Source organism: Pinus tabuliformis, chromosome Q (assembly GCF_031772625.1).
Source record: "Pinus tabuliformis cultivar Carrire ecotype Pingquan chromosome Q, CPIR1, whole genome shotgun sequence".
Lineage (NCBI taxonomy): Eukaryota > Viridiplantae > Streptophyta > Pinopsida > Pinales > Pinaceae > Pinus > Pinus tabuliformis.
The window spans coordinates 798,828,797-798,855,216 of record NC_142296.1 but is presented as its reverse complement, the minus strand read 5'-3'; the positions used below and the strand labels follow the sequence as shown (position 1 = coordinate 798,855,216).

Genomic DNA, 26,420 nt, shown 5'->3' with positions numbered 1-26,420 from the left:
TCGTGATGTAAGCAGATCAGACAGGCGTCCGCAGTTGCAGAGCAGGAAAATTCTCTTGACTCCTAGATTTTCTAAAATCACACTCCAACCTCCGATCCCTTGAATGAGCCTTACCCCTTTCTTATATAGGAAAAGGAGGGGAAAAACATCCGACCATTGGGCAGACAAACTGAGTCCTTGTTATTCTTTCAGTCAGGGAGATGTGGCTCAAAGCGCACCAAAAGTCGGAGAAGTGCTCCGAGTCTCATCACTGAAGAATCTTTGTACATATTTACACTGTGGATGATTATAGCAAATCCCACGGAAAGTATAAACTTTACATAGTGGATGCTTTTTGAACAGTAAAGCCCACGAGAAAACTGGTCACATTTAGTCTTGTGACTAGACATCATATTACACAGTGGAAACTTTAAGGACAAGCCCACGAAAACCATTTATGAAGTGGGGACATCTAAGATTGTAATTCCTGGTAATCAGAATTTTATTGTACAAGTTTCCATCCCATGCTTTTGTGTATATTCTCCTGACTATCATGGGTTTATTTAATACTAATTGATGTTTTATTTTGGTCATGACGAGCCATTCATGATGTCTAGTCATATACTGGTGTAAAATTCCATGCTCTGAAAGCTGAAGGAGATCCTTGACAGTTGACGTGGAGTGTGAAAACATTCAAAAATATTCTTTTCAAAACAAATGTCGCACTGCATATGATAGTAGGATTCATAGCAAACAAGATCAATGGCTGTTTTGTTGATGCCGTAGTCATTCCACCAATCTTGCAACCATTCACATTGTTGGTTTCTCTGCATGGTTCCTGTTGATTCAAATTTTAATTTTGTAAAGTGGGTTTCATTTCTTCCATTAACATTTAAAATGTCCCACCATAATTTCTTATATCCTACAAAATCATAGATGGTGTCAGGAAAGATTAAATTTGGATCATTTTTGGGCCAAAGTGTAACATTATTTGTTGTGTTTGGCCAAAAAGTATTTCGGGTTCTATTTATACAGAAATATCTGTGATAGATCCTGTGTCTATCACCTCCTTCTGACCAGATCATGCTAATGTCATGGAAGTCATTAACCAATGATTCTTCTGCTTGGTGTGCTCTGCCATGCTTCTGGAGTAAACCATATCATGAATCCATTGGCTTCCTTTTGGAAAAACTCTTCTTTCAGGGACTAGGTGTAGAATATCCATGTGAGCTTGGAGATTGACATCTAGCACCTTGGTGTTTCGCAACTGCCATGTTGGTCTCCAGTTATCCTGATATTCTGACCAACTTTGACCTTCCTGGATAGATCTTAGAACTTCCTGTTGCTGGTTAGGATCCCATTCAGTAACAATTACCATGACTTGTTCTGGCTGTTGTATATATTCTCTATTGAGGAAATCAGGCAGACAATTTGAGGAGCCTTTTATATGTTCAACTTCAGAGTCGAAGTTGGCGAACAGAGCCTGCCATTTGGTAAACTTTGCTTCCCTTGGCTTCTTAATATCTTTTGTCAGCACTTTCTTTAGCGCAGAAGCATTTGTTCTTAATGCTTTATAGCTAATTATTTATTTTCAGCCAATATGAAACTCCTCACTTTATTGCTCTTCCCAAAGATGATTTTTGTTTGTAGTGGAGGAGCTATACTGGTTTAATTTCTTAATCTGGGTATGCACGTGTTTAAAGGTGAGCGCCGAGAAATATGATAGTAGTGTATGAATCAATCTGAACCAAACTAGACTGAACATGGCTTCTGCAACACACATTAGCGTTGGTACAGTGATGTGTGGTTTGACGGTAAGTCACATGGGCGAAGCCCGGGCAGACCGAAGTTCAAATCTCATTGAGTACAATGACTTGCTGTGGTGGCAGCTAGAGGGGCGGATTCCCCTTTCCCGTGAGTCTGCTCTTGCTAAAATCATAGGAACTTAGTATACCCGACTTGCAGGTGGTTGGTTATGCTCTTGGTGTTATAGTGGCAGCTATGAGGTTTGATCCTTGGTCTCCCATAGATTAGGCCTGGCAGTTACCGATTCACCATGTGGTTAAAAAAAAAAACACACACACACACATTAGCGTTGGATGTCCTTTTATTGCAAATTGCCAACCTTCCCTTTCTCCAGTGTGAAAGGTCAGAAAGGTTCCAATGAATAGTTGCAACATTGTGAATAATATGGCTTTGACAAGATGGGTCTTAATGCACAGGTAAAGATCATTTGTGATAATTGTTCAAATTGATCTACTTGCAAAGATGAATTTGGTCTCTTTTGTAATGTGCCATATGATACAAATTATAGTATAAATGTGCAGTTAACATTGCGGGAAGCTGTCTTTAGTTTGTGTTTTGCTGCTCCATGGTGTTCTCACTGTTGGGTATACGACCAAAGTCCCACATTGACTAGAAGTGGGGAGGATCATGGGTATATAAGGATGGACAAATATCTCCATTGGTATGAGGCCTTTTGGGGTAAAGCCCAAAAACAAATCCATGAGGGCTTAGGCCCAAAGTGGACAATATCATACCATTGTGGAGATATGTGGTGTCCAGAGTCCTAACAAGTGGTATCAGAGCCATGCCCCGAAGTTAGCCAAGTGGATGAATCCTCGGAATGCTGAACGAAGGTGGTGGGCCCCGGTAATATCACGATGGGATCCGTGGATGAGCTCGGTTAGACAGGTGGTGTGCTCCGGATTCTTCATGGACGTGTCCTGGTCCCAACACGGTGAAGAGGAGTTGACCTGGGATAGAGCAAGCTCTCGAGGCAGGTGGTGCTTCCATGTAAGGCGTGTGCTTCCAACGCATTGGAGCGGAGAATCCTGGTTGGTAGAGAGTGGACGGATGGATAATCGTTTGAGGGGAGGCTCGATGGTCCTTTGTTCGAGGGGAGGATTGTTGGGTATACGACCAAAGTCCCACATTGACTAGAAGTGGGGAGGATCATGGGTATATAAGGATGGACAAATATCTCCATTGGTATGAGGCCTTTTGGGGTAAAGCCCAAAAACAAATCCATGAGGGCTTAGGTCCAAAGTGGACAATATCATACCATTGTGGAGATATGTGGTGTCCAGAGTCCTAACACTCACTTGCTAGAGATAAATGTGGTCAAAATATGTTTGATTATCATGTATGACAAAGAATTCATTGTGGCAACTATTTATGAAGTTATATTACCTATTGTTTTGAACAGTGGGTATTGGCGCTTAAAGATTGACGGATGCATTGAAATTGTGCGACCCTCCAATGGTCCGAAGGTATGCTATTGATTGTTTTGATAAAACTACTTTCAGTTACGTGGCAACATAATGTCACTAGTGGGTTCCCCTTGCATTAAACCGGATACGATCAATACACCCCCCGGCCCCCCACTATTCCGCTTATGGTTTCTACTATACCTCTATATAGTGACAACGCGGGATTGAGTCTATTACATGGATGACGAGTGACACTACATTTGTTATGTGGATGCCTTGTTGTCATTGATGTTTCCACTGGAGGTGCACAATTTTTAGTTTCCACTTTCGTTGAAGCTCCATGATGTCATATCCTTACCATACTCAAGATGCTAAATGAAATGCAATTCCTCTCATTAACAATGCTTAAGTTAATGATATTGCAAAAATAGTGAAGGAAAAAAAGAAAGCGAGGTAGAATTTTTAGACTCTGAGTAATGAGTGTAAATGGAAGATTGCCAAAATTTCAGGTGGAAGATTTTGTGGGAAGTCAATGTATTTTTCAAGAACACTGCTGACTATATTGTGTGCTTGAAAATGCAAATGCATTTGTTGTAGGTTTAAACTCAGAATCTTTTACACAGATTATGATTGTGTTAATCCAACATACCAACCTTACAGAAGATCCATGAAGGAAATAGATTTGCTGCTTGGAATTTAAGGATATGAAACACCAGATTCATAATACATGATCAACCAAGAATAAAGGGGCCACTAGTGTTCGTAATTTCTAAAAAAAAAAATGGAATTACCTTTTGTGGCTCGTGTGCCTAACAAAATAGTCAAATTAAAAGAAGTACGGAGATGAAATTGCTATACTATCTGTTGCAGGGCATGGCCAGGAATTGCATGATTCGAAGATGAATGGGGCTGTATACGAAATGATAAAGAGTTTTTCCATGTGAAAAGTGACAGAGCATTTAGAGGAAGGGGAAATTTAGGTTTTTATCGAATAGTTGTAGAAGGATTTCCGGTCATCATTATGGTTATGTTATTTTTGGTGACAAAGCACCATAAAATCTGTTGATAGGGTTTTTACAGTCCCTTTGGATGATTGACATTGCTTGTGTTGCAAATGTCATCTACTTCATTGGTGGATATCAAGATTATAGCCAATTATTGTTTGCATTTCTTAAAGGGCGCTCACCTCGACATTCCAAATGGCATCTCCATTATTCCCACATGCACTCAATATCTCCTACGCAGGGATCTAATTCAGGTGATAATATATGCAAAGTCCAAGGATACACGTAAAGCTTGCAAATTGGAAAAGGATGAGCGTTTATCACAATTTATAGCAACATTGAGCCAGGAGAATGTGTGACAGAACACCTTTTTTAAATTACAAACCTGAAAATTCTGGATATTATGCATTGCTGTTAAATATCTATGTTGTAATTGATAGGTAGAATGTTATCAAAAGGGTAATAACAAAGAAAAAGATGGGAAAAGCTTGAAGGGGCATTTTCCTTGAAGAACTTGCCAATCAAAGTTATATTTTACTTGAAAGGACCTTTACTTTGTCTTCATCTTCTGAATTGACAAAATTCATATTTGGCCTGGAACTATCATAAAGGATGAGCTCAATAGTAGGATATAATCTGGTATAAGTGGGAAACATAAGCGTGAACCCTAATTTTAATAAGGGACTAAATGGATGGTTTCCCAATTCAGGTAATGCATCAATTTATTCTTTCTGTACTAAGAATTCCATAATAGAATAAGGCTACATGCTCTTATATCTAATCGAACAAATTATTGGCAAGGCTTAGAACAAGATATCGAATAGGGCATCCACATTGTGTTGGGATAGAGATGTAGCTTCTGGCAGCGAAGGAAAGAATACTCTACCAATACTGAAAGGAAACGTCTTCAAAGTATTGCATGTTTTGTTGGTTAATGAGAGACAAGAAAATAAGTTTAACACCAAGGTTTTCTTGTTTCAAAGCATTGGAATCAGATTATATTCTAATTCTTATGCATTATAGTTCTTATTTATGTTGTATTTGCGCTGACAATGAATAACTCATTCCATCACAATCACTCAACAATTATTGTTTCTATATTTTTAACACGATTAGATATAAGACACTAGTTAATGAAGCTGCCTATAGTTACAAACCTAAAGTCACTACAAAATTGGAAGATCGAATAATGGTCGAAGGATTGAGAAGGAAGGTGTACAACATCCACTTCTACTTATGAGACAGAGCATTCTGAGGCAGGGGATTTAACTCCTAGCAACTACAAGATTTAAAGGTAGAAGATCAACATAATTCCAAATTTCTAGTAATTGAAGATCATCATTTAAAACTCAACCTAGATTTTAAGCCATAAATTGTGCAAATTTATTTTGGACTCGAATGCATAAAGCAGATCATATAAAACTTGCTTGCAATTTTCAAAGGTGATTCATAGTGAAGTGGCAATTAAATGACATAGCTGGTAGAGTTGACCCTGTTTTAAAGGGAAGTTCACAACCTTTCAAAGGATATCGGTTAATATCCAGATTTAAGAAGAGAAAGATCAGTATGTCAAGATTTGAATGAGCATTTCTAGGCAATTTAAAAGCACTTGAAAGATACAGGTGGCAGAGTATTCAACCCTCAAATATTTTAATCCAGATTTTAAAGGAACAAAATCAACGTTTAATGGAGAATCTATTTTATTTTTAGTTTATTGTTAGAATTTTATTCCTCAAAGCTTGTAACAATTTCATGATTATGTTTTTATATATATTCTTTCATTTTGATTAAAAAAGTGTTGGCTTTTGGGAACTCGAAGACTTAAATTTTTTGTAAATCCTGATACTTTCAGAGTTTAATAAAAGGTTTATGGTTTTAATTTATGACAAACTTTGTGTCTATGTAAGTGCTTTCTTGTGTGTTTATCATCTTTTCCTTTATACAATTTGAAGTTGTGCGGATCCTAAGGAGAGGTTAGGCTGAGTATCAACCTCTGTTAGTTCCCCTGACAAAGTTATAATTTTTCACTGAGCAAGCTAAATAAACTTTCTGTTTATGTTAGTTGTTCTACATCTAAAGATTGTTGCCTTTTGTATGATTGCAATCTGTGATATTGTTGAGCTGTTGAAAGTATTTCTTCACGCTTTTTAATATTATTAGCTGGCTTATATATTCAAAATGACTATTATTGTTAGTTTATATCTTCTTTAGTCTTCTTTTCTCATCCTTAAAGTTGTCATTGTTGTTGGGTGTGGAGTCTGATTATCTTTTTGATTCAGAGGTCTCAACCGCATTGGATCCCAGTTCCTAAACGGGGTGGCAACGCCACCCGTATGATAGCCATCAGGGGGGATGACTACTTATAATGAGCCCCCCTTGGTGGGGGTTTGGGGGCAACACCCCCAAAGCTAAAAATAGTTGAAAAATGCCTTGTATAATATTGTAATTTCGTAGTAAATATGGAGTGTTCATTAGGAAGATGATTTAATGGTAAAAGTTATGTTAATTTAAGGTTTTTAGCCCTAGAAGGCAACCCTTAGTTTATATGAGGGAATTGTATTGTGATTGTGTATTATTATTCTAAGTGAGAGAGAAATGAGGTTGTGTGAGAGCGAAGAGGAAATTACAATGGATCTGTTGTAGGTTGTATCTCATCATTTTGCTGGATAATATAAAAGGAAGGACTGGTTGTTTCTCCGTGGACGTAGCCCAAATTGGGTGAATCACATATATCTGTGTCTCTCTTGTTTTATTTGTTTCTGCAATATTTTATGTATTTCATTGTTTCGTTAATTAATTTCTAACAACTGGTATTAGAGTAGAAGGTTTATTTGGCTGATAAACTCACACGAAAGAAGGGTTCTTGGTTTGAGTGGAAGCAATGGCAAAAGATGGTAGGTTTAGGGTTGAGAAATTTAACAGCCAAAATTACCAATTGTGAAAGATGCAGATGGAAGATTATCTATATAAGAAAGATCTATACCTACCATTGAACGGAAAATCAAAGAATCCGACAAGTGTGACAAATGAAGAATGGGATCTTCTCGACAGAAAGGCACTAGGAACAATACGATTGTGTCTGGAAACATTAATGGCATTCAAGATTTCAAAGGAAATGACAATAGAAGGTTTAATGACGACATTGGCCAAACTATATGAAAAACCCTTAGCCTCAAATAAGGTATTTTTTATGAAGCGTCTATTTAATTTGAAGATATCAGAAGGTGGAACTGTTGCTAATCATTTAAATGGATTTAACACGGCTACTAGTAAGTTAAAGTTATGTAGGGGTAAATTTTGATGATGAAGTTATGATACGAATTTAAACAAGAACGCAACAAACTATAGAGATAACCATAAATACAGAGATGCAATAGAAATAACACTTCCTTTGATTAATATCAAATAATGAAATATGCTTACAAACAATATGGAAATGAGACTAGCTTGGTGATGGTAGCTTATCTCTAAGAAGAGATATGGTGGTTACATGCATCTGAACTGCGTTACAATGAGGCTTAAGGGCCTTTTTATGATTGAACAATAAGAACAAACCCTAAACAACCAAAACCCTAACTCGAGGACATGTAACACCAAGAGTTTATGGGTCCCATTGGGGTTAGTTGCGCAGCCAACTTCCCGGGGTCGTGACTTGGTCATATTATCTCCATTTGACGCGCATGATATCCTATTGGAAAGATCTCTTCGAGGACTATGACGAAAACAAATGATTGAAAACAAGTCGTTGGCAGTAAATTGCCAAAAAAACGTAGTTTAGGGCCTCAAAATGGCTCCGGAAGTTTAGGGCCCGAAAAAATGCTAAAAATAGTAAATTGTGCTACAATTAAGGAAAATTAAAATTGAAAGAAACAATGGTGGGGGTCCAAGTGGAATTGGTAGGTGGCCAACACTATCCACTTGGATCAAGTTAGGGCTCTATTATTTATGTGCTCATTGTCAGAAAGTTGGAATGGCTTAGTTATGGCTATTAGTAACTCTGTCTCTGGATCTAGTACTTTAAAGTTTGATGATGTTGTTGCTGCCATCCTTAGCGAAAAAATGTGATAGAAAACCTTTGGTGAGACATCAGGTAATGCTTTGACTGCAGAGACTAGGCGAAGAGAAATGGAAAGAAGGAGCCCAAGAAATCGTAGTAAGTCAAGAAAAGGCATATCCAAATCCAGATTAGGGATAATATGCTAGAAATGCGGGAAGAAAGGACACTTGAAGAAAGATTGCAAATCTTAAAAGGGAAAAGAAGGAGATGGACAACAAAGAACAATCATGGAGGGAATGTGATAGGTGATGTGTTGCAAGATGCTTTGAATCTTTCATTAGATAATATTATTGATGCCTGGGTGGTAGATTCAGGGGCCTCATTTCATGCCACACCTGATAGGAAACATTTTCATGACTATGTTCAATGAGATTTTGGATAGGTTCATTTGGGTGATGATAAACCCTATAAAATCATTGGAATGAGTAAGATTTTTATAAATCAACAAAATGGAAACCAATGGCTATTGAAGGAGGTAAGACATGTTCCATATATGAAGAAAGATATAATTTCAATGGGGCAATTAGGTGGTGAAGGATGAGTAACTACATTCATAGACAAAACTTGGAAGGTCACTAAAGGAGCCCTGATAATAACAGAAGGAGAAAAGGTTGGTACGTTGTATTTATGTAATGGCATTTCTATTTCTGTTAATGAATTAACCTGCACAAGAGTAGATACACCATTGTGTCATTATAAGCTGGACACATGAGTGAGAAGGGGATACATATTCTTCACTCAAGAAATTTGTTGCTAGGTTTGAAGCATGTTGATTTGGATTTTTGTGAAAATTGTGTTTATGAAAAGCAGAAGAGAGTCAAATTTATCAGAGTTGGGAAAGAAAAGAAGAGTGAAAAATTAGAGCCTATACATATAGATGTATGGGGACCTGCTCAGGTATTGTCTCTTGGTGGTTCTTGCTATTATGTTATTTTTATTGATGATGCAACTAGGAAAACTTGGATTTATTGTATTAGGAATAAATATGATTTATTTGATACTTTCAAGAAATGGAAGTCTTTGGTTGAGAATGAGACAAGAAAGAAATTGAAGTGTCTCAGATCAAACAATGGAGGTGAATACTGCAGCAAAGAGTTTGATAACTGCTGTTCAGAGCATGGAATTTGCAGAGAGAAGATAATTCTAGGAACACCACAGGAAAGTGGTGTGTCAGAAAGGATGAACAAGATAATCATGGAGCGTGTAAGGTGCATGAGATTGCATGCAGGATTTCCCTTACAATTTTAGGTAGATGTTGTAGATACTGTTGTTTATTTAATAAATAGAGTGCCTTCAAGTTCCTTGGATGGTGGTATTCCAGAGGAGGCATGGACAGGTAAAAAGGTAAACTACCCATTTTTAAATACTTTCGGTTGTGAAGCATTCGTCCACATTAATAAAGAAAATAGCACAAAGCTTTAGGCAAAATCAAAGAAATGTATTTTTATTGGATATGGTGTTAATGATTTTGGTTATCACTTATATGGCTATGAAAATCACAAAATCATTAGGAGAAGAGATGTCATATTCAATGAAAAGGTCTTATATAAGGATCAGATGTAGGAAAAGAAATAGGAAAAGGAAAACAAAGAATACACAATGCTTGATGAGATCAAAGAAAAAGTAAAGGTGCCTGAAAATTATAATGATCAATAGCCACAACAACAATAACAACAGCAACAACAACAACAGACACCTCAAACACATGAAAGTGGTGTTAGAAGATCTATCAGGATAAGTAGTGTAGAAAATCTGTGATAGGTTAACCCGATAATGCAATATAAATCAAAGCAGAATACTATAACCTACTTCTACTATCAATTTGTGGAAGCTTAAAAATCGAGCTGAACAATATAACCAGAAGAAGAAGAACCAATGGCACAATACACATGAAAATACTTTGGGGAAAGTCTTAGATAAAAACCCCACACTATTGTATTATCATACATGGTGGAAATACATAGGAATTATACAAAGCCTTAGCTCTCACCGCTAGCCAAATTTTAGTACAATCCTCACAAATGCTCATAGGCAATCTTGGCTTCCCTCCAGCCTTCCTCTCTACCTTCCAAGCTCCTATTTCCTTGCGCTGTTCCTTGTGGATGATTAGCCTTCACAACTGCGCAATCCTTAAGGATGAATCCTTGACTGCATGCATGAGCTTTCTCCATGAGAAAACACATGCAACTGATAGTACACTATCCTTGAACATTAATCTCAACTGGGTCTTTCTCATAATAGACATGCATGAGTTTCTGATGAGGGAATCTTCAATTAACTGGAGTAGCACTAGTTGAGTGCATTAATGCATCAACTGACTGTTAACTCACTATTAGTTCCTCAAACAATTTGGAACTAATTTAACTGGACTTAACTCAGTAAACTGAGTTAACTAATTACAACTCAAATATAACTCAATGTTATCTCCTTAATTTAAGGGATAACTCTTGCATGACTTCAGAAAGACTTCTAACTTGAATTTTTCCAACTAATTAATTTAAAATAAATAAATTAATTATTTCCAAGTAGCTGTTAAGATTAAATTCGATTTTAATTCACAATTTAATTCAAGGACAAATTAAATTGGAATATTCTTGTTGCCATATTTCAACACTCCCTCTCAACAAGAAATGGATTATCTGCCACCCCGATCCTGTCTCTATCGAACTCGAATTTACACTTTGATAATGCCTTTGTCAAAATGTCAGCATCTTGCTCCTCTGTCGAAATATACTGCAGCAACATGATCCTCCTCGCTACATAGTCTCTGAGATGATGATACCGGATGTCGATGTGCTTGGACCTATCATGAAATATTGGATTCTTGGAGAGTTTGATACAACTCTGATTATCACAATAGATCACAGTTGGATCCATTTTCTGATCAAACAAACCAACTAGGATTTTCCGCATCCAGATGGCCTCACATGCTGCCTGAATTGCAACCATGTATTCTGCCTCTACCGAGTTTGTGCAACCGACCTCTGTTTCTTGCTATACCAAAAAACTTCCGCTAACCCAAGGTTGAAAATCCCTCATGATGTGCTCTTTTGATCTGATGGACTCCTTGCCCAATCTGCATCAGTGAAGCCTTGTAGCTTCACTCCCACTGTTTGTCTGTACCATAATCCATACTGAGATGTGCCTCTGAGGTATCTCAATACATGCTTTTTCGCCTTCCAAAACATCTTGGTAGGCTGAACCATCGCTTGACTTAGCTGGTTCACCGCATAGCACAAATCTGGTCATGTGTTCATTAAGTACAACAGTGAACCCACAAGTTTCTTGTACACAGTAGCCTCTACCACGTCTTTTGAAGTAGCAACTTCCTTCCTCCAGTTACCTGCTAGAGGAGTCTGCATGGGCTTGCACTTCTCCATGTGGAATCTCCTAAGTATCTCATTGGCATACTTGCCCTGAGACACAAACAACTCCCCATCCTTCTGCCACACTTCCATGCCAAGGAAGTAATGCATGAGACCCATGTCTTTCATCTCGAATTCTCTTGCAAGGTCCTCCTTGCAAAACATGATCCACTGATCATCACCAATCAATATGAGATCATCAACATAAAATACGATGATCGACAACTTACCTTTCACCACGATGTGGTATAGGTTTGCATCCGCTTCACTCTTTGTGAATCCCAACCCGATGAAGTAGTTGTCTATCTTGGTGTACCAAGCACGAGGTGCTTGCTTCAGCCCGTACAACGCTCTCTTGGGTCGGCACACATGCGACTCACAATCGAAGGTCTCAAAACCTTCCGGCTGCTCTATGTACACCTCTTCCTCAATCTGGCCATTGAGGAATGCAGTCTTCACATCCATCTGATGGATCTTCTAACCCATCTGCGCCGATAGTGCCAACATAGATCTAATAGATGAGTACCTTGCGACAGGAGCAAAAGTCTCATCATAGTCAATCCCCTCGACCTGTGAAAAGCCACAGGCAACAAATCTTGCCTTATGCTTCTCCACACTACCATCAACAACTTGCTTTACCTTGTAAATCCAACGAGAATTCACAACTAACTTGTTCTCCAGTCTTGGAACCACGTCCCAAACACTGTTATGAACTGTGGAGTCATACTCCTCCACCATAGCATCAACCCAAATCGGCTGCTGCACTGCTTCCTCAAAGGAAGATGGCTCGGTCTCAACACATTCCCCAGCAAGGGTCATGTATCTAGTGTATCTCTCAGGTGACCTCCTCTATCTGCGCTGAGAAGATGGTGCTCCCACATTCTCTCTCGCATCCTCCAATAATCTGTCAGCTTATTTTGTGCGCTTCCGTCCATCTCTGGAAGACTCTGGTTGAGTGGATGTCTACACTCCTCGAACCTTTGCATGCGGCTGCTCCGCATCAGTCTGAGGCTCCTCCTCCTTAGGAACCAACAGTTCCTCCACAGCCTGTAGTTGGAGCTCCCTCTCAAGGGAAACTCGCATGGCCTTCTGCTTATCAAACTTGAGATTTCTGTGAATCACTGTCCTCCGACTGGTAGGCAAGTACACCCGATAGTTGTGAGGTGTATCAGTGTACCCCACAAATATCCCCAACTCTACTGTCGGCTCAAGCTTCTTCTGTGCATCCTTTGTCACATGGCAATATACCGATGAGCCAAAGATCCTGAAGTGACCCACATTTGGTCTCTTACGGGAGAAAGCTTCCTCTGGTGTCTTCATCCCAAGTATGCGATGTGGGCTTATATTCTGCAAATAGACCACTGTGTTGCATGCCTCAGCCCACAAGTGAAGTGGTAGGCCTTGGTCATGCAGCTTTGCCCATGCTGCCCCTAAAATAGTTCTGTTCTTTCTCTCGGCCACCCCATTCTGCTGTGGGTTATGAAGTGCCGTCAACTCTCATTTAATTCCTTCCACTGCACAGAAGTCCTTAAACTCTTGAGAGACATATTCTCCACCGTTGTCACTTCTCAGTTCCTTGATCTTCTTCCCTGACTCTTTCTCGACCAAAGATTTGAACTCACAAAACTTTGTGAAAGTTTGGTCCTTCTTGAACTCACAAAACTTTGTCAAAGTTTGGTCCTTATTCTACATGAAATAAATCCAACATTTACGAGAATAGTCATCAATGAAAATCACATAATACCTTTGCTTCGCTGTGGATTCTGTCGAGAATGGTCCACACAAATCAGTATGAACTCGCTCTAAGATAGCCTCTGCTTGACTGTCTCGATCATGAAAGGAAGACTTGGTGTACTTTCCCAAGGTACAACCTTTGCATGTGTCAACTTGCTCAAGTTTACCTTTGGGAAGTCTTGTAGATATCTGCTGCATTATCTTCAAAGCCCCATGATGTAAATGGCCCAATCGCCTTTGCCACAACTCGCCAATGTCTTGGCTTTGCACCAATTATGCTTTCATACTCAATGCTGCACAATCATCTACCTTTAGTTTATAGAGATTCTTCACCCGAATCCCTATCCTCTTGGTTTGACCCGTGGCTATGTGTCTTAGGAATTCCTTTCCTTTACTGAAGACAACATTGTAGCCTTTGTCCTCCAACATCGCGACCGATACCAAGTTCTTCTTCAGTCCAGCCACATACATCACATCTGTCAAGATGAGAGGAGCTCCATGCTCCCTCTGAAAAGCAATTGTGCCCACTCCTGAAACACTATACCTTCCGTCGTCACCCATCTCTATGCGCATCTTGAGGTCTTTCTCCTCCAAGGCACTGAATAAATTTTTATCACTGATCATGTGGAATGAGGCTCCACTGTCAATATACTAGACATAGCCCATCATTGATGACACCATGCATGCGATGAGGGTAAAGTCCATTTCGAACTGAGAGGCTAATGCCTCACCTTCCGATCCTTTCGAGGATCCCTCCTTGGACTTCTTCGATGGGAAATTAGTCGCATAATGTCCCATCTTGTGACAATTAAAGCATCTTACTTTAGCATGTCACCCTTCTTCCCTCCATGAGAAGAATTCAATTTGAAATGGGAAGCCTTCCCCTTCCCTTTCCTTGCCTTACTTGCTAAGGCCAGATTTTCTTCATCATCATTCTTGGATGAAGAACCATCTCGTGGGCTCCTCCCGATCTTCTCTTGCATAAGATCCGACCACAGTCGTTCCTAATCTGGCAGTTTCTCCTTTCCATTCACAGAGTCCTGGTAGCTAATCCAACTCTTTGGAAGGCCAAGGAGAGCGAGGCTCACCATATCATCATCGACAGTAGTTATTCCCACACTGCCAAGCTCATCTCTACAGGTGGTGAGCTTGTTCAAATATGTGGAAATAGTATCATCCTTCTCCATCTTGATTCTTCGAAGCTTATCCTTGAGCACCAATTTCCTCTGGTCGCTACTGTTTTGGTAGAGGTCCTTCAATGTCTTCCACATTGAAAATGGAGTATCTTTCCCATGGAGACTCGAGACAATATGGTCTCGAACTCCCTCAAGGATGATCTGTCTCGCCTTCGCCACACACTTCTTCCACTCAGCCAACTCTTGTGCATTAGTTGAAGCTGGTTTTGGGATTTCTTGATTAATGAATTCCTTCAAGCCATTGTCTTCTAATATAACTGCCATTCTATCTTTCCATGCTATGTAATTCGAGTTACCTTCCAAGGCATACTCGAGTATCAAGCCATAGAATGCCATTGGCCAACCTTGAAGTATGATATGAATTCGATTTGCACCTGTAACCCCGAACTTCAAACTTCGAATTCTCTTCTTAGTATACTGTTCACAACTCTAATACCATGTAGAAAATATGTGATAGGTTAACCCGATAATGCAATATAAATCAAAGCAAAATACTATAACCTACTTCTAATATCAATTTGCGGAAGCTTAAAGATCGAGTTGAACAATATAACCGGAAGAAGAAGAATCAATGGCACAATACACATGAAAATACTTTGGGGAAAGTCTCAGATAAAAACCCCACACTATTGTATTATCATACATGGTGGAAATACATAAGAATTATACAAAGCCTTAGCTCTCACAACTAGCCAGTTCTCAGTACAATCCTCATAGACGTTCACAGGAAATCTTGGCTTCTCTTTAGCCTTCCTCTCTGCCCTCCAAGCTCCTATTTCCTTACGATGTTCCTTGTGGATGATTAGCCTTCAAAACTGCGCAATCCTCAAGGATGAATCCTTGACTAGATGTATGAGTTTTCTCCATGAGAAAACACATGCAACTAATAGTATACTATCCTTGAACATTAATCTCAGCTGGGTCTTTTTCAGAATAGACATGCATGAGTTTCTGATGAGGGAATCTTCAGTTAACTGGAGTAGCACTAGTTGAGTGCATTAATGCATCAACTGATTGTTAACTCACTATTAGTTCCTCAAACAGTTTGGAACTAATTTAACTGGACTTAACTTAGTAAACTGAGCTAGCTAATTAAAACTCAAATATAACTCAATCTTAATAAATTAATTATTTCCAAGTAGCTGTTAAGACTAAATTCGATTTTAATTCACAATTTAATTCAAGGACAAATTAAATTTTAATATTCTTGTTGCCATATTTCAATAGATCCCCTGAACAATACTCTCATTCATTATATTATATATTGTTCATTGATTTTGGTGAACTAGAAAGATATGAAGAAGCAATGTAGGTAGAAACCAAGAAGAAGTGGGAGCAATCCATGGAAGAAGAGATGGATTCCTTGATGCATAACTAGAATTGGGACTTAGCAAGTTTCCTACACGTAAAACAACATTGTAGAATAAATGGGTTTACAGGTTGAAGGAAGAAGATGGAGGAAAACAAAGGTATAAGGCTAGACTTTTGGTGAAGGGGTTTGCACAAAAGAAAGGTATAGACTTTGATGAATTTTTTTCTCCTGTTGTTATAATGACTTCAATTATAACTATTTTAATTCTAGTGGCAACAAAAGATTTGCATCTTCAATAGTTAGATGTAAAGACAACTTTTCTCCATGGGGATTTTGAGGAAGAAATATATATGCAACAACCATAAGGGTTTGAGGTCAAAGGGAAGGAGAGATTAGTGTGAAAATTGAAGAAGAGCTTGTATGGCTTAAAACAAGCTCCAAGACAGTGGTATCTAAAATTTGACATGTTTATGTCTGAAAAAGGTTATACTAGATGTCACTCTGACCATTATGTTTATCTTAAAAAGAAAAATGATGGCAACAATATTATATTGATATTTTATGTAGATGACATGCTTGTTGTAGGGTCTAACATGCACGAAATAAATGTGCTTAAAAGAAAATTGGCAAATTCATTTGCAATGAAGGATTTGGGTGCTGCAAAACAAATCCTTAGTATGAGAATAACTAGAGACAGGTAAAATCACAAATTAACATTGTCTCAGAGTGAGTACATAGAAAAGGTGTTGGAAATATTTAATATGCAAAATGCAAAACTAGTTAGTACACCTTTGGCTAGCCATTTCAAACTAAGGAGATGTGTCTCAAGACCTAGGAAGAGATGGATTATATGTGTAATATGCATATGCAGTTGGAAGTTTAATGTATGCATTGGTCTGCACAATGCCTGATATTACACATGCAGTGGGAGTTGTAAGCAGTCATATGTACAATCTAGGAAAAGAGCATCAGATGACATTGAAGTGGATTCTCAAGTATTTGAGAGGTACAACAAATAAAGCATTATGCTTTGATGGTTCAAACATTGCTCTACATGGATATGTTGATGTAGATATGGCAGGTGATAGAGATAACATGAGGAGCACCACAGGGTATGATTTATCATAGGTGGAACAGTTGTCAGTTGGGTTTCAAAATTACAAAACATTGTTTCACTTTCAACAACAAAAGCACAGTATGTTGTCGCTACAAAGGTTAGTAAAGAAATGATTTGGTTACAAAGGTTTATGGATGAACTGGGATAGAAGTAGGATATGGGAAGGTTATATAGTGACATCCAGAGTTCCATTCATCTTGCAAAGAACTCAATTTTTCATTCCAATATTAGACATATACAACACAAGTACCATTTCATACGGTCAGTGTTGGAAGATGGACAATTAAAGCTGGAAAAGCTACACACTAGCCAGAATCGAGCATATATGTTAACAAAATTCGTAAATAGAGAGAGACTAAGATTCTTCTCAGTTTCAATTGGTCTTCAAGTATGATGGTGAAGATGAGAAACAACCATGTCCAAGTGGAGCCAATCTCTAGCAAGTGAAGTAACAATGGATTTTATATAATCAGTCTCCAAGTGCAAGATTGTTGGATGTGGAGCTTGATTATATTCTTGATTCAAAGGTCTTAGTTGCGTTGGACCCTAGTTCCTAAATGGGGCGGTAACGTTGCATGTATGATAACTGTCAGGGGGGTCTAGGGGGGGTCGACGACTACTTTTAATGAGCCACCCCCTCGACGAGGGTTCGGGGATAGTGCCCTCGAAGCAAAAAATAGATGAAAAATTACCTTGTAAAATATTGTAATTTCATAGTCAATCTGGGTCGTTCATTAGGCTGATGATCTAATGGTGGAAGTTATGTTAAGTTAGGGTTTTTTCCCTAGAAGGAAACCCTAAGTTTATATGAGGAAAATATATTTTGGCTGTGTATTATTATTTTAAGCAAGAGAGAGAGAGGAGGTTGTGTGGGAGAGAAGAGGAAATTATAATAGATCTGTTGTAGGTTGTATCTCTTCATTTTCCTGGATAATATAAAAGGAAGAATTGGTTATTTCTCCGTAGATGTAGCCCAAATTAGGTGAACCACATATATATGTGTCTCTCATGTTTTATGCATTTTCGTATTTGTGTTTCCGCAATATTTTATGTATTTCATTGCTTTGTTAATTAATTTCTAACAATTATTCTTTCATGGTTAGATGTTGACACTTATATTAGGCTCTCTAAAAGAGAGAAATTTATTTGTTTAAGCAGGGATTTTAAACCCTAAGAAACAACCTTTGAAAACCCCTAAATTTGGCAAATGTGCTTAAAAGGCTACTGTTCATTGCCATGAATAATGATAAGCCTCATAACATTTTAGGGAGCCTCCTCTGGTTCAAGGGCCAACTTGAGCCTAAAGTAGGGGGAGTTGATTTCTTGGCACCATTGTCGGAGAATTGAGTAACGAAGAGATTTTTCCCTTGAAGAATAAAAATTGATTAGATCTATCGTTTGATGTTGAACAAGGATTATGAATTTGATATCGACTACATATCATTCACCTAGTGGATACACTTTATTTCGCTTGGCGATTCCATGGGTTGCAAATTCCACTCGTTCAAGAAGCCAAAAGTATTTGTTGTTGTGTTAGCTCAAGGATCAGTAATGATTACACTGAAAAGTATATTTTTCTTCCTCTCAATAGTGATAAAAGATCTCAGCTATCTACAAATAATGGTTTCAGAGTTCTTCAACGATGTGTGTTTTAATAGCTTACTGATTTGCAACTGTAAGTATAAACTGTCTATGGAATTTGAGTTTCTTATTGTATATTATTTTCATCTTTTCAATTGCATGCAAGGTGTTATGTCAGATAATCCACTCCTCACTTGGTTACACTAGAAGTTTGATTACACTTAACAAGGTAGAGTTTTAGTTGATTAGAGTGTTAGTGTGTGATTGAATAAGATTGTTGCGAGCATTTGGTGTGAAATAGTTCAGTTGGTTTTTGATTTGCTTCAACATACAAAGAAATTGCAATTGCTTTAGTTCACATTGTGTGGATTATATAGTATGAATATAATAAGTTCCATGATATTTAAAAATGGTAGAATTCATTGATGGGGATTGGTATGACTCCATTTCCAAAGGAATAAATATACCTGGTCTACTGTTCTTTGCATCCCAAAGGGGGAAGTAGTCCCCAGTTGGAGCATATGTTGTAACAAATTCTTTACTTAAAGACCCACTAAAAATTTTGGTCCTACCTCTCTCTCTATCTCGTCATTTTTTCTTATCGCATATCTCATCCCTGCATCAAAATCTATTGTCCTTTTTTCTTTTACAATTTCTATTTGGGTGTTGTCATCCTCATGGTGTTTGGGATTTGATTGGAAGAGATTTCACTATATTCCTTTTAACATAGTTAAAGTGCATTCAGGATTCTTTTGCCCTGTATCATATAACAAATGTTAATGGCATATCTTGGTGATTCCACTTTTGGAAGAGAATCATTATTTTGATACACCTATCATACTTTGGGTCCATCCTTTCCATGGATTTAAATTACACCAAAAAAATCCATTGAGTGTTAGTAATAACAATGAAAGAGTTTTGTCGTGAATGTAAGGCAAATATGCTAATAGAAATGAGGAGATGGATTAGTAAATGGATTGGTAAATATGAATTCCTCACTTCAGTGCTCTTCTTGATACTAATTTTTTTTAGTAGAGGACTTATGTTGGGTTAATTTCTTAATTTGGGCATGCACGTATCTAAAGGTGAGCATAGATAAATATGATACTAGTGTACCAAGCAGTTTGAACCAGCTAGACTGAACTGGCTTCTACAACGCGCATTACCATTGGATGTCATTATTTTGTTGCAAACTGCCAACCTTCCCTTTCTTGAGTGTGGAAGGTCAGAAAATTTCCAATGAACAGTTGCAACATTGTGAATAGTATGGCTTTGATACGATGGGTCGTAATGCACAGGTAAAGAAAATTTGTGATAATGGTTCAAATTGAGCTACTTGCAAAGATGAATTTCATCACTTTTGCAATGTGCCATATGATACAAATTATAGTGTAGATTTGCAATTAACATTGTGAGAAGCTATTTTTAGTTTGTGTTTTGTTACTCCATGGTGTTCTGACTTGCTAGAGATAAATATGGTCAAAGTATGTTTGATTGTCATGTATGACAAGGAATTCGTTGTCGCAACTATTTATGAAATTACATTCCCTATTTTTTTCAACGGTGGGTATTGGCGCTTAAAGATTGATGGATGCAGTGAAATTGCGCGACCCCTCGGTTATCCAAAGTTTAACAAAAGGGGGGGGTTTTCTTCTATTGATTGTTTTGAAAAAATTGCGTAGGGTTACATGGAAATATAGGGTCAATAGCATGGGTCCCTTGCATTAAACTAGATATATTAATTACGCTCCACGCTATTCCGCTTATGGTTTCTACGATACCTCTATACAGTGACAACACTAAATAAGCTATTTTTTTATGTTAGTTCTTCTGCATCTGAAGATTGTTTCCTTTTGTATGATTGCAATTTGTGCTATTGTTGAGTTGTTGAAAGTATTTCTTCATGCTTTTTAATCTTATTAGTTGGCTTATATATTCAGAATGAGTATGACTGTTAGCTGATATCTTCTTTAGTCTTCTTTCCTCATCTTTAAAGTTGTCATTATTCTGTCATGGTTAGATACTGGCACTTACATTGGGTTCTCTGAAAGAGAGGGCTTTATTTGTTTAAGCAAGGATTTGAAACCCTAAGTAACCACCTCGAAAAACCCCTAAATTTGTCTAATGTGCTTAAAAGGCTATTGTTCATTGCCATGAATAGTTATAATCCTCGTAACATCTAAGGGAGATCCCTCTTGTTCAAGGGCCAACTTGAGCCTAAATTAGGGTGAGTTGATTTCTTGACACAGTTTCTAGCCAAAATATATCTTCAAGAAATAGATACAATAGTGGGTATCGCATGGAGGCCATGTAGGTGCCACTTGTCGGGCTAGAATGACTTGGTAAAAGTTAATGGGCCAAATATTTGAAGGCTCCTATGTTTTGATCCGAAGGTCGGATCAAGATGGAATTTAAACTATTGGAAAGGTCTCAAAGAGATGAGTGAAATGGTATTGTGTGTTAGAGTCAGTATTTGCATACTGCCATCAGTGATCAAAACTCCTCTTTTATATCATATTAGGGTCCCATTCTGAAATTTTTGTCATTCCACCTAGCTCCTCATTCAAAAATTTACTCACTGATGTTAGCCCTATGTCAAAAGCCCTACTCTCCCTCAAAAATAAATATTTGCTGGCCCACCTTCTTGTGTCTTACTGAGCATACATTGATCATAAAATCTCATTTCATTGTGTTTTGTGTCAGTGAAGTCCACATGGAGTTTGGTTATTCAAAGTCTCATTAGGTCACTAGGTTTCATTCTTTCAAGGTCTCATTAGGTCACTAGGTTTCATTCTTTCAAGGTCCAATAATACTCCATTTCACTGCATAAAGCTAGCAAAAAGTATGAGAGTGAGAAAATAATATCCTTTTTTGTATTTAAAGAGGATTGGCAAACATGTAACTATGCTTGTCCAAATTCTAATTTTCTTTCCAAGTATTAGTTCTATTTCAGATTGTAATTTTATTCTAAAAAACAGAGATGTAATATTTTTTATAATTTATGTAATTTTATGTTCATTATATGTAATAAGTTACTATTCCTAAGCTGTCAAATCAAAGAACTATGTGCCAACTTTATCCAAGCGAATTCAAATGTGAAGAGTGCCAACACTCCATGCATCATCAACCTGCAAAGAAGAAAATCAGAGTGTAAAGGAAAATTAGCAAGCATTTCAAAAAGCAGAAGTGAAACATTAGAAAGTGGGTTTTAAAGCTAAAGATCAAATTCTCTTAAGTATAAAGGCCTTCCTAGCATCTAACTCAACTCCATTTACATCTTATCATTTCTTGAACAAACCCCAAGAGACCATTTTTCACAATTCTAGGCGAAATCAGCAAAACAGAGCAAGCGTTGCGCGTTCTCTTCAGGTGATGCACACTTGCCTAGCACTTCTCACTTGCCAAGGGAACTGCGCGTTCCCTTCAGGTGCTGCGCGCTTGCCAGAGGCGCTACACACTTACCACAGGCGCTACGCGTTTGTCCATGAAAGCTAGAATTGCCTGCTCAGCTCCACCAAAGTTGTATTTGACCTCCCACAAGTAAGTAACAACTAAAGTTTACATGTTTCTTCCTCCTAAAATCATTCTCATGGTGTTTTGAAATTTTTTTGAATATTTGGTGTTGTTTTCACATCTAAACCCTAGTATCTCCCTAAAAACTACCCTTGCACTCTCAATTCCTAAATTTTAACTCCCCTACACATTCATACACCCCCTACACCTTCATTCCCTTTCCCTAAACCCTTTTATCCCAAATACTCTCTAAACCTTTGTGCCAAAACTCTAAGTCCTAGGTGCTACAACTACCTAGGCTCCCAAATCCCCTACATTGAAAAAAATTTCCCCATCCCAAAAATCTATCATATTAATACCCCGTATCCTCCTCCATTACATACATCCCTTCACCCATCTCCTTCATATTTCCCTTCCCCATTCCCTACTCCCCAAAAACCACATTCCAACAACATTATACCTCCCTAGGATTTGATATTAAACACTATGGCAGAAGAGGAATATAAGCCATACAATGAGGATGAAGAAACAGAGGGAGAAGAAATAGAGGTAAAGAAAACACACAAAGGACGCAGAATACTCAGTTTTGAGCCAACAAATCTCAGGGAACTCTTGGCATCTCCTATGGTTGTGACATCCTTCAAATATCTAGGCTGTTATGATTTCTATGAGCAAATTCACGTAGTCCAACACCATCTTGTGTTGACTAGACTCTTCATATTCAAACTCTAAGACAACCAAGTCACTTTAGTAGGTGTCACTTTTACTTTATCTACTGCCATTATATCAGCTGCCACCAGAATCCCAGATGTTGGGGAGAAATGGTTTAAACAAGGTGAGTTGGAGAGACATTATTATGAGCCTTTCATAAAACCAAGGTACCAAAATGAAATAAAGGGTTATTTTCCTTTTTCTCACCTACTAGACAGATATGCTCCAATGATGAAAATTATCATGAAATACTTTTCATGTGAAGGTAGATTTTCTCAGCTTTATTCCTATCACATCCGGCTTTTAATGCATTTCACTAGGGTAAAAATGCTCAATATACCCTACTATCTTTTCCAGAGAATTGATAAGATGGCCTATATTGTCCAGAAAAGGGAGTATGAACATCAAATGAAGAGTCTCTTTCATTATTCCCTCATTAAAATCATAGTCCTTTATCATCTCAAAGAGCTCAACATTGCATGGAGTACCTTCATAGCCAATCCATATTCACTGATTGGCTATCCCTTCATCATCTCATCCTTCCACCTCCATTCCTCCATCTCAGCCCATAGACCATTCATCATCATCTGATCATTCACCCTCACCATCACCTCCATCATCACCATTTCATGAGCATATTCATTTGCCAAACAGAGACGAAATCAAAGAGCAGGAGTAGATTGAATAGGTTGAGGTCATCAACCCTAAAGGAGCTGATTTGGGCACTTTGACACACACTTATCAGAGAGGACATATGCAGGTGTTTGCCCCACAGATTGTGGGAGGGGCCTTGCCTTCTTCATCAGCAAAGCAGGTACAAAAGGGAAAGGAAAATATGACAGAGCCAAAGATTTAGCATGAGGAGGAGGACCTCCATGAGATAGAGTAGGATTTTGACTTGGTTGACGTAGGTGAGTATGATGACAGTGAGAGCACCAACATTGTCATCAAGGAAAAATATGCACACATCAGGGAGCTCCAGATCAACCTAGAGAGGTCAAAATACATCATTTCATATTATGAGCAGGAGAATGAGCAGCTTCAGGCCAAACATGATGTCATGGAGATTCAACTCATCAAGGGAAAGAGGGAAGCAATGAAAGCCAAGGCATTGCTTGATGAGGCCTATGACAGGTATGGTGATCCTGAAGAAGATCAAGAACCTAGAAAAAATCCTAGAACTAGAGGGCTGAAAAGAGCTCTAGAACAAGAGAAACAAAAGGAGGCTGAGCTTGCTAATGAGCTCACATGGAATGAGCAATTTGCCATCTTAATCAATGAGAATCGGGAGCATTGACTTGATAATGCCAGTCATCATTTAGAGAAGCTCCTAACCAAAGCAAATCAGAAAAATGAAATTTAGAAGAAGATGGCAAAACACTATGCCAATAGAGAAAGGAATGCAAGGGCAAAACTCAAAGCTGCAAAGGCAAAAATTGAAGCCCTAACTCACCAAAAACAGAAGGAGAAGCTTGACATACTTGCGAAGGCTTCACTCCAATCCTAATTACACCAAACATTAGTTCCTTGACCAATTTTGAAGCCTCTTGGCACATTTTTAGAAAATATATCTTTTTTTGTGTTTTTTAGGCAATTTAAATATCAACTGCATGGTCAAACGCGCAACGCCCTAGGTGTTGCACACTTTTTTGGGACACTTTTTGGATAAATGGAAACCACCAATGGGTGCAAAAGGACCAATACATCTAAGAAAAGCATGTTTCTAGCCTTGGTTTGCAAAACTGGCAGGTGAAAAGTGAAAAAAACTAGCAAAATATCATGTTTCTGCCCTCTTTTTTTGCTAGGCGCTGCGCACTTGAACAGTCTTAGGAGAATGAAGTTTTGTAGGTTCAAATCAAGCCCATTTTGAAAACTAAAGGAATATTTGGAAACTAGACATGATAAGCTTTCCAATGAGCTATCCTACACTCAATTTGTACACCAAGAAGGCAGTGAACAGTTGGTTTGAAGATGGCGCTATGCAATTGACACTGTGAGGGCGTACTTGACAGAAAGATGGCGCAATTCACTGATTTTTCACTGTTTTTCTCCAGATTTGATTTTCATCTATGGAAATAAAATTTTTACTGATGCAATTTGTATTATAAATGTAGTTATGGTATTTTACTATTACCTAGGGGTAAATACATTAGGTTAATGAACTTCATCAAGTCAAATGAATTAGTTTCAATGTAATTAGGGATGAGTCACTTCGACCACCCTACACTCTAGCTATCAGTTTAGATTTTGGTGGAATTTATCCTCTTCTCATGGATTCGACCCCTGAGGTTGGGAGGAGTTTGTTTTGATGTCTATATCTTCCCTTTCTTTACTCTTTTCAGAGGTTGGACTCAGTTGGATGTTGTACTAGTGATCAGAGACACTATTGTATCAGATTTTGGCCAATTTTAATAGATGCATTGCAACTATTTCTTTGGGATACATGTGATATGAATGTTTCACATTGTTTATTCTTGTGATCATCTGTATGAATTTTTTGTATGCTCATAAACCATTTCATGTCTATTATATGGTAATTTTCAAGTTGATAGGCAGAATACATGTTTTCTCATGCTCTGTTTTGGGAAAGTTATCATAATTTGTCCATTTTTCTTCAGTTTAGGAAGAATACATCTCATATGCTCTTCCTAACTCCTCATTAGTCTTAAACCATCTCACCAAATCACATTTTAAGTGCTAAGCCTCCTGCCTACCTTGCCCCTTTGAATGTCTGCAATCATATCTGATTTGCCCTAACCTAGCCTCTTTGACCTAATACCCTCATCCAACAATAACCCCACCAAATCAAATCAAAACAACCTTTGCACTTTATACCTATCCTAAGACCCTAATCCATCCAACCCTCCTGGTTGCGATTCTTTGGAGAGAGCCCTCTCCGGCCTGGTAGGGCTAGCTACCAATTCAAAAGATTGTTCTGTGGTTACCTCAGCTGGACTCTTCCTTAGCCTTGGAAATCTCGAGGAGTGATAACATACTGTGCCGTTGTCAGGGATCGAAAGATTAATTTTACCTGGGTGTATAACAAGTTTTCGTTGGAATTTGGTCCTATGGATGATAGGACTAAGTTTCAAAAAGGTTGATTCCATAATTGCAGTGTCAAGATTGTAGCGCTGGCTCCGAGGAGACAAATAAGATTAAATTCCATATCTTGACACAGCTGATTCAATCGAAGATATTCAGAGCTTGTTCTAAAAACGAAGAAGTTTACAGATCACAAGTTCAATCAAACTTCATTCCATTAGTAAGCTCTTGATCGTTACCTGTTAAAATTTTCTATTGAAAGGAATTCCTTGGTGGTGAAGTTTGAAGCTTTCTTTGTTCCGCTCAAGTCTGAAATCTTTTACCTTACATAGTCTTTGACCCTGTTAAGATTCTAGCTCCAAAAAGATATACCATGTCAAAACCTGACCCGAACCCTCCTTCTCTTGTTGATGATCTTGAAAGATTGTTAAGAAAACCTAAAGTCCCTTTCCCCGAGACTGAAATCACAAAATTGGAAAGGATCACTTCCTTGCTAGATCAGATACTGAGTATTGAGGATATTCTTTTTGATATTAAATTCAAGCTATGCCTATTTCGTTCGAAGTCTAAGTCTTGTCTTATAGAGATAGTGTTTGA

The 26,420-nt window shown here is 38.1% G+C and overlaps 1 protein-coding gene across 1 annotated transcript in view; it reads left to right on the top strand.

The window, feature by feature from the left end:
* Positions 1-24,078, top strand: part of LOC149221888 (root phototropism protein 2-like) — a gene marked incomplete at its 5' end in the record, with an annotated part of 57,494 nt that extends 33,416 nt beyond the window's left edge. The window contains one exon of the mRNA XM_089387509.1: positions 23,809-24,078. Within this exon, the coding sequence (XP_089243635.1) occupies positions 23,809-24,078 (270 nt within the window). The remainder of the gene's footprint in view (positions 1-23,808) is intronic.
* Between the last annotated feature and the right edge of the window lie 2,342 nt (positions 24,079-26,420).